Source organism: Xenopus laevis, chromosome 7S (assembly GCF_017654675.1).
Source record: "Xenopus laevis strain J_2021 chromosome 7S, Xenopus_laevis_v10.1, whole genome shotgun sequence".
NCBI lineage: Eukaryota > Metazoa > Chordata > Amphibia > Anura > Pipidae > Xenopus > Xenopus laevis.
Window position 1 is genome coordinate 3,572,501 of NC_054384.1, and position 9,501 is coordinate 3,582,001.

General features: G+C 41.5%; 1 protein-coding gene across 2 annotated transcripts in view; it reads right to left on the reverse strand.

The window, feature by feature from the left end:
• Positions 1-9,293, reverse strand: part of grk5.S (G protein-coupled receptor kinase 5 S homeolog) — a 27,951-nt gene extending 18,658 nt beyond the window's left edge. For both annotated transcript variants that reach the window (XM_041570817.1, XM_018227257.2), the window contains exons 1-2: positions 9,163-9,293; positions 2,468-2,563 (exon numbers count right to left, since the gene is read on the reverse strand). In XM_041570817.1, the coding sequence (XP_041426751.1) occupies positions 2,468-2,563; positions 9,163-9,214 (148 nt within the window). In that variant the 5' untranslated portion in view covers positions 9,215-9,293. The remainder of the gene's footprint in view (positions 1-2,467; positions 2,564-9,162) is intronic.
• Between the last annotated feature and the right edge of the window lie 208 nt (positions 9,294-9,501).

Below are 9,501 nucleotides of genomic sequence, written 5' to 3' on the forward strand. Positions count from 1 at the left end.
TATGGAGGTTTACTTTGAAAGCAGCAAGTTAAGTTGCAGGTAATACCTAGTCCCTTTGTAAAATGTATAATGAAGCAATAGAATTCTTAATGAATCAGATAAAATTGAGCATAGGACTGGCCAGATATGGGATGACTTTGACGTAGTTGGCCAGCTTAAATATATTGCAATATATGGACAAACAATCCCTGTTTTGTTTAAAGGGTAAGGCATTTTTTAGTAGCAGTATGCACAAAATGTCGCTGTCTTAAATATATTGATAATGGGTTGAGTGCAGAGGACTCTTGTATTTGACTATATGTATTTTGTGGTCACAGCCTCATTGCACCCCCGCCTAATGGTTTTAAAAAATAGTGGTGAGCACAACTTTCCCTTGTTTGTTATAGTTTATACAGGAGCAGTGACCAGCTCTATGTTGTAGCTCCCACCCTTCCCAGCTATAGTCAGGTGATCCCACTGGTGTCTAATAAAAGGGCAGCCAAGTATGGAGGTTTACTTTGAAAGCAGCAAGTTAAGTTGCAGGTAATACCTAGTCCCTTTGTAAAATGTATAATGAAGCAATAGAATTCTTAATGAATCAATAAAATTGAGCATAGGACTGGCCAGATATGGGATGACTTTGACGTAGTTGGCCAGCTTAAATATATTGCAATATATGGACAAACAATCCCTGTTTTGTTTAAAGGGTAAGGCATTTTTTAGTAGCAGTATGCACAAAATGTCGCTGTCTTAAATATATTGATAATGGGTTGAGTGCAGAGGACTCTTGTATTTGACTATATGTATTTTGTGTCACAGCCTCATTGCACCCCGCTAATGGTTTTAAAAAATAGTGGTGGCACAACTTTCCCTTGTTGTTATAGTTTATACAGGAGCAGTGACCAGCTCTATGTTGTAGCTCCCACCTTCCAGCTATAGTCAGTGATCCACTGGTGTCTAATAAAAGGGCAGCCAAGTATGGAGGTTTACTTTGAAAGCAGCAAGTTAAGTTGCAGGTAATACCTAGTCCCTTTGTAAAATGTATAATGAAGCAATAGAATTCTTAATGAATCAGATAAAATTGAGCATAGGACTGGCCAGATATGGATGACTTTGACGTAGTTGGCCAGCTTAAATATATTGCAATATATGGACAACAATCCCTGTTTTGTTTAAAGGTAAGCATTTTTAGTAGCAGTATGCACAAAATGTCGCTGTCTTAAATATATTGATAATGGGTTGAGTGCAGAGGACTCTGTATTTGACTATATATATATATATATATAACTATTATTAATATATATACACACAAAAGGTATGGAGCTTATCCAGATGTTGGACCTGGTTTCCAGATAATGGATCTTTCTGTAATTTGGATCTCATACCTTAAGTCTACTAGAAAATCCATGTATTAATAAACCCAATAGGCTGTTTGCTTAAAAGATAATTATATCTAGTTGGGATCCAGTACATGAAGCAATGGGCCTTTATCAGAATCTCAGACCTGGGCTTTTTGGATAATGGATCTGTCTGTATTTTGAATCTTCATACCTTAAGTCTACTAGAAAATCATATAAACATGAAATAAAGCCAATAGGCTGGTTTTGCCTCCAATAAGGATTAATTATATCTTAGTTGGGATCAAGTACAAGTTGTAATTCGGATCACGTTTGTTTGTTGTGCGCACACCGCCTTATTTTCTCCAGCCCTTTCTCCCTGGTATATAAATATTGAGCTGCATTGGTCTGGCTGTTACACTACAGTTCCCAGCATCCCCTGTTAATAATTAGGCCATCATAGAAAAAACAAAACATCAGTACAATTTGCAGCGGTTTCCCTCAGCAGATCTTCTGTCTCACAATTCTACTTTTGTTGCCATTAAATCCTGCCCCACCACTAGGGGGCTCCGTCAAGAAGATGCAGGTGCACAATTTGATCCTGTTTCTAAATGTTGTGCAAGATGCACCTACGTGAGTCACGTGACTTAGGGACCCAGGAACCCTGCTTGGTGCTAGAGTCTGTCTCTGCCCAACCCTGTGCCAATCAGCTGTCACCCAAACCCACTTTCCCATGATCAGAAACCGCAGGTGACACCATGGAGGGGAAAGGTGCCCAAACTGTGACATCACCAAAAAAACGAGGGGGCAGGAGCAAAGCTAAGGAAACAAATGCTCTGCGCAGTAGTGATGTACGGGCCGGCCCTATACACATGGGACCCTCGGGTTTGGCTTGACCTCGCACTCCTCTTTGTGGGTGGCTTCCGACTTCCGGCTTTATAGCCGCTCGCCCCGCCCCTTTTGTGACATCATCAGCGGGGCAGGTCAGAGCGGGTCTATAAAAGGAAGTCGGTAGGCGGGTGCGGACGGGCTGCTGATTAAAGGAAAAAGGGAATGTGCCACAAACTGCTAATGTGGTGGGTAAAGTTGTTGGTGGGTGCTGGGAGTTGTAGTACAACCGTGGGTTATATAGGCAGGTACATCATTCTCACCTGTGGCCGTCCGGAGATCTTCACATTGACTGATGTGCGGGAATTTTAGGATCTCCTTCCACTTTTTGCTCTTCCCCTTGCGTTTCCCACCTCCGCCTGGTAAGAAAGAACAACAATAAGACTTTAATGGATCCCAAAATATAGGTTGACAAACGGCTGTATTTTTGGATGCTGAATGGATAAATACTTTATAGTAGACAAATGTCTAAAATTTTCAGAAATAAGAATATTTAAAATAAGATTTTAATGGATCCCACAATTAGCGGCAGCTGCTGGTGTTGCTGAACTAGAGTTCATCATGGTCTCAGCCAGACAGACCGACCAACAACCAGAATTTGGCTCCCGCCAGCAGGGGGGGATAGTGAGTTGCACAAGAGATTCCAGTAGGAAACACAGGGGCAGAGGGAAAGAGACTGCTATGGACTGTAAAGTGACTGCTTAGCACGACACAATAAAATATACACATTGTTGTTGCTCATTTATTATTAATGTTCCTAATCAGGCAGGAGCAACTCCCTGCAACTCCCAGTAGAGCACACGTGTTACATGGACTCTTTGCTCACGGTCGGCCTTTGTCATATTGTTGGAGGAGGAAGGGTTAACCACGCTGATTCCACACACACATCTCTCACATATAATTTGGGCACCAATGGGTCGTCTCTACATGAATGTTTAGTTGGATGTAGAGAGGGATATTCTGAGACAATTTGCCATTGGTCTTCATTCTTTATTATTGTTGCTGGGCCCCAGCCAATGGATGACTCTATAATGGGCCAAACACCAGAACATAAACAGCGCCAAGTGCAATGGCATCACAAGTGGCAAACATGGATGGGAATTAATATACTTTACTACACTGCTGAGCTTCCAGAAACACAAAGGGAAAGCTACGAGCCCCTTAACAATAAATCGGATTCGATATTTATGAATCATATGAAACAATAAGCACCACAGTCAGAGCCAGGGGTCGGCCCAGTCACACGGAGTGAATCTCAGAGCTGAAACGTGAGCAAAATCCACTCCATGCACCTGCGCAGCAACACTCCAGCCTTGCTTTATGGCACAGATAAGAGTGTAGCCCTTAGACGAAACACACTGCGCTTTCATTGCCCCCAATTACTAGAGGTGATGGAAATACCGGCGAGTAAATAAAGACAGGCCTTGATCCAAATTTGAAATGAAATATAAATTAAAATTAAGGAAAAAATATTCACGACCCATTTGCTTCTGCGGAAAATGTAAATGAGAAAACAATTGATTTAAACACCTGCACATTCGCTCATCTCCCCAAATTGTATATTGGAAAAATGAATTTATTTAGCCCTGACCCTGATCCTCCCCCCATCTTTGTACAGTTACACCCAGACTTACCCTGGGGGCTCCGTTGGCCCAAACCCATATCTCCCAACTGTCCCGTTTTTAGAAGGACAGTCCCTCTTTTGACACAACCCGCAGTCCCTCGTTTGTACTGGAAAGTCCTGTTTTTCTCTGCACTGAAGAGCCAGAAAATGAAACAATGTTTGTAACTTAATTGGCTTTTGGCAGAGAGCCCAGAACAGCCACAGCTGCAGATAAGATACTTTTGTAACAATTTCTAGATAAGCAAATAAGTAATTGTAACAATATAAGATAACAGGTCCCTTGGGAGAAGTTAGACTCACAGCTTAAAGGTCAATTCACCTTCATTAGCAAAACTGTAATAACTGAAAAAAACCACAGAAATATGTTCAAACTTTCATAACCTGCCAAATTTTGTAAAACGAACATCGTAATTAGGGGGTGTGGCCATTAAAATGGGTGTGGTCACACACTACATGTGCCTACTTTTTGTCCCTCTTTTTGTTTTCAAAATGTTGGGAGGTGTGCAAACCCCATTCCCGCTGGATCTCCCCCAGGCCGCTGATCTCCCTCCCCCCAACTTACTGAATTTAGGGTTCATTTACGAGGAGGAGGTTGGGTAGGTAGTGGTCCCTGTAGGGGTGTGTGGGGTTTACGGCTGCCCTGCACCCACCTCTCTGACCCTGGGGTTACCCCAATATCCACCCCTTTCAGTCAGGCCCATTAGCAGCAGACATTGAGGGATATAAAGGCCAACGTCACGGAACTGCATGAAAATCCCAATTTATTCCCCTTTGTGAAAAGTTCTTCTCTTTACCATCTGCTGATTTGCTTTTAAAAGAGAAAGAACAAAAGCCTCCAAAAGAAATAAAATAACAGAAGTAATTGTTGGGAAATGAAGACGATGGCAATAGTTTTGGGGGGCCCCTGATGCTGCCATATTGACTTAGGGAAACTTGGTACTGGTTGGGCCAATCAGGGTTGGTTTCTCACTCCGAAATATAAATGTATTTCAAAGGGTAACCTGTTCTGACACTTTTCATCTTCTAGTCTGTCATTCAATCTATTGCCTGGTTGCTAAAGTATTCAGGACCGTAGCAACCAGATAGTTTAATGGCAAACTGTAGAGAGGAACTGCAGACTTACACGGTCAGTTTGGGCTGAAAGAATTCGTATCCATCAAAGCAACACTATTTCTGAACCTTGTCTATACAGGTGTGGGACCTGTTATCCAGAATGCTTGGGACCTGGGGTTTTCCATATAACAGATCTTTTTTCGGTTTTCCGGATAATGGATCTTTCTGTAATTTGGATTTTCATACTTTAAGTCTACTAGAACATCATGTAAGTATTAAATAACCCCAATAGGCTGGTTTAGCTTCCAATAAGGATTAATTATATCTTAGTTGGGATCAAGTACAAGCGACTGTTTTATTATTACACAGAAAAAGGAAATCGTTTGAAAACATTTGGATTATTTGGTTACAATGGGGTCAATGGGAGACGGGCTTTCCCCGATTCAGAGCTTTCTGGATAAAGGGTTTCCGGATAAGGGATCCCATACCTGTACCACCATTAAAGTTCCTTTTGAAGGACAAATTCCCATGCGTTTCCCACGTATAAGATGAATGGGAATGAATGACATTTCGGCCGGTGGATTTTACACGTGCCCAGCCTTAAAGGGGTGAGATTATTTTGGTTTTGGCGAAAGGGTTAATGTCGTGGGTTAATTTGTGCCGTTAGGTTGCAGAAGTCTCCTGCAGGGGAGGGCAGGGGGTCTCATTCTCACACTTCTGACTCCCGTCCCTGCCAGATATTTAAGCCATTTTGTTCCAGATAATTTTATTTTAACATTTCCAACTTCCTGAGTCCGGCACCGTGTCCTGAGCTCAGCACAATCCTGTTCTGCTCCCCCCGAGGAACAAGCAAATCGGGGGAACAGGGAGGCCTAGGGGTTACAATAGATGTTCTAACTCTGCACCAATGCAGCTGCCATGGAACTGCAACTCCCAGCACCCCCTCCTAACTTTATCCCTACAGTCACTGGAGGGGCAGTTTGTTTGGACCCCCAGTGTATAACTTCCCCACCCTGGGGTGCACCCTCTAACTTCTTACAAGTATCTCCTGCCCAGGGCAGCACAGAGGATACCAGGGGGCACTCAGTTACTCATAACTCATGGTACTATTGTTTGTTTATTTATTTATATATATTATACTACCCTATAACAACCCTATAACTACCCTATAACAACCCTATAACAACCCTATAACAACCCTATAACTACCCTATAACAACCCTATAACTACCCTATAACAAGCCTATAACTACCCTATAACTACCCTATAACAACCCTATAACTACCCTATAACAAGCCTATAACTACCCTATAACAAGCCTATAACTACCCTATAACAAGCCTATAACTACCCTATAACAAGCCTATAACTACCCTATAACAAGCCTATAACTACCCTATAACAACACGATAACTACCCTATAACTACCCTATAACAATCCTATAACAACCCTATAACTACCCTATAACAACCCTATAACAATCCTATAACAACCCTATAACTACCCTATAACAACCCTATAACTACCCTATAACAAGCCTATAACTACCCTATAACAAGCCTATAATTACCCTATAACTACCCTATAACAATCCTATAAAAACCCTATAACTACCCTATAACAACCCTATAACTACCCTATAACTACCCTATAACAACCCTATAACTACCCTATAACAAGCCTATAACTACCCTATAACAAGCCTATAACTACCCTATAACAACCCGATAACTACCCTATAACTACCCTATAACAATCCTATAACAACCCTATAACTACCCTATAACAACCCGATAAACTACCCTATAACAATCCTATAACAACCCCATAACTACCCTCTAAAAATCCTATAACAACCTGATAACTACCCTATAACAATCCCGTTCTGATGCTACAAATAAGCCTGTGCCTCATACATGCCCCAAATGCTAAAGTCTTAAAGGAGAACTCAGCGCTAAATACATCACATATTACATCACAGTATTTTATATACTGTACTTACTGTACCAGCCCAGAGGATCAGCAGCTCTATAACAGTAATGATCCAGCCTTTCATAGTTGCCCCAGCAGCTCCCCAACTTGGACCTTGTTAGGCCTCTCTTGTGAGTCAGTGGCACTGCACATGCTCAGTGGGCTCTGGGCTGCTATTGGGAAGTGAAGCTTAGGGGCAGTGACCCCCAACCAGTAGCTCACAAGTAATATTTTGTTCACTAACCCCTTGGATGTTGCTCCCAGTGGTCTCAAAGCAGGTGATTATTTTTGAATTCCAGGCTTGGAGGCAAAGTTTTGGTTGTATAAAAACCATCTGAGTTATACAGGGAACTCTGAGTGTCACTCATGTATTATAAGGGATAATGTACCCCCTACTGTAAATGATAAGGATATTAGAAGTCACTGAGGGGTTGTTCTGTGACCATATAAAGACACAAGGCTGCAGGCTGAGTTATACAGGGAACTCTGAGTATCACTCATGTATTATAAGGGATAATGTACCCCCTACTGTAAATGATAAGGATATTAGAAGTCACTGAGGGGTTGTTCTGTGACCATATAAAGGCACAAGGCTGCAGGCTGAGTTATACAGGGAACTCTGAGTATCACTCATGTATTATAAGGGATAATGTACCCCCTAATGTAAATGATAAGGATATCAGAAGTCACTGAGGGGTTGTTCTGTGACCATATAAAGACACAAGGCTGCAGGCTGAGTTATACAGGGAACTCTGAGTATCACTCATGTATTATAAGGGATAATGTACCCCCTACTGATAAGGGAAAATGTGTATAATGATATGTGTTATACATTATAATAGGCCAACTTTTGCATTATATATATATATATATATATATATATATATATATATATATATATATATATATATATATATATATATATATATATATATATATATATATATATATGTATATATATATATATATATATATATATATTTAATTTATTCATTCCATAATAAACATGACATGCTGCTAATGAATAACTTGTCTATGAGCAGAATATCAATGATAACCCTAGGCCGAGATACAGAATACAGGCAAGATGTGCACAATACAGATACAATACAGGATAATAGATAATACATATTATCCCACTGAAAGAGGCTTTTCATTTCTACAAGATGTTTCATAACAAGTAACTGAAAGTGAATGTGACTTGCAGTACCACTGCTCACCTGTTCCCAGAGTCAACCTTTACATAGACAGTGACAGAACAGCGCCCCCACTCACAGATAAACTGCCTGCAATGCACAAACCTTCAAGCAGGGCATCTTACAGCAGCAAAATGATCTCATGTTAATTATGTTCAATTGTATAAATAGAAATTACACACACACACACACAGAAAATCTGGGTTCATAAAGTACTGTGACCCCTCTTAGCTCCCCCCAACTCTGGTCTGGGAATATTATAAATTATTATCTACTGCTGATGTGTGTGTATAGGTGTGAGTGTGTATAAGTGTGTGTATAAGTGTGTGAGTGTATAAGTGTGTGTATAAGCGTATGAGTATAAGTGTGTGTGTGTATAAGTGTGTGTATAAGTGTGTGAGTGTATAAGTGAGTGTATAAGTGTGTGTATAAGCGTATGAGTATAAGTGTGTGTGTGTATAAGTGTGTGTATAAGTGTGTGAGTACACACACACACACTGATACACAATAGCTATATATACACAACACAATATGCATGGGTGACGCAAGGCAGTGCACACACACACACACTGATACACACACTGATACACAATAGCTATATATAGACAATACAATATGCATGAGTGATGCAAACCAGTGCACACACACACTGATACACACACACTGATACACACACTGGTACACACACACTGGTACACACACACACTGATACACACACACTGATACACACACACACTGATACACACACACTGATACACACACACACTGATACACACACTCATACACAATAGCTATATATTACAATATGCAAACCAGTGCACACACACACTGATACACACACACACTGATACACACACACACTGATACACACACACTGAAACACAATAGCTATATATACACAACACAATATGCATGAGTGACGCAAACCAGTGCACACACACACACACAATGTACAGTACACACACACACTGATACACACACACAATAGTATAAGACACAATACATATGGGGGTACAAGGCTACAGACACACAGTGTCCCCGGTTGGTGCAGATGATTGGGGGGGGGGACTGAGTGAGAATCAGAGACCGAGGGACACGCACCCCCCTCTCACCTTCTCTCGCTTTCAGCAGCACCGTGTTCGCTACGATGTTTTCCAGCTCCATTGACAGCGGCTGCGGGAGAGCGAGGGGGGGGAGGGGGAGCGACACAGCGGCAGGAGGGAGAAGTAGGGGAGGGAGGGGGAATGGGGGGTGTCAAGGGGGAAAGATGATTTGGGGGGTGGGGGAGAGGCAAGTGAGGGGAACAGGTGACAGTTTGTGGGGAGAGATTATAATGAAATGGAAATGAGGGGATGAAGGGGGGGCAGGTGATTGACAAGTAAAGGAGTGACGGGTAATGATCAGACTGGGGACACATATTATATAGTGAATAAAGTAGCCCCTCTTGTAAA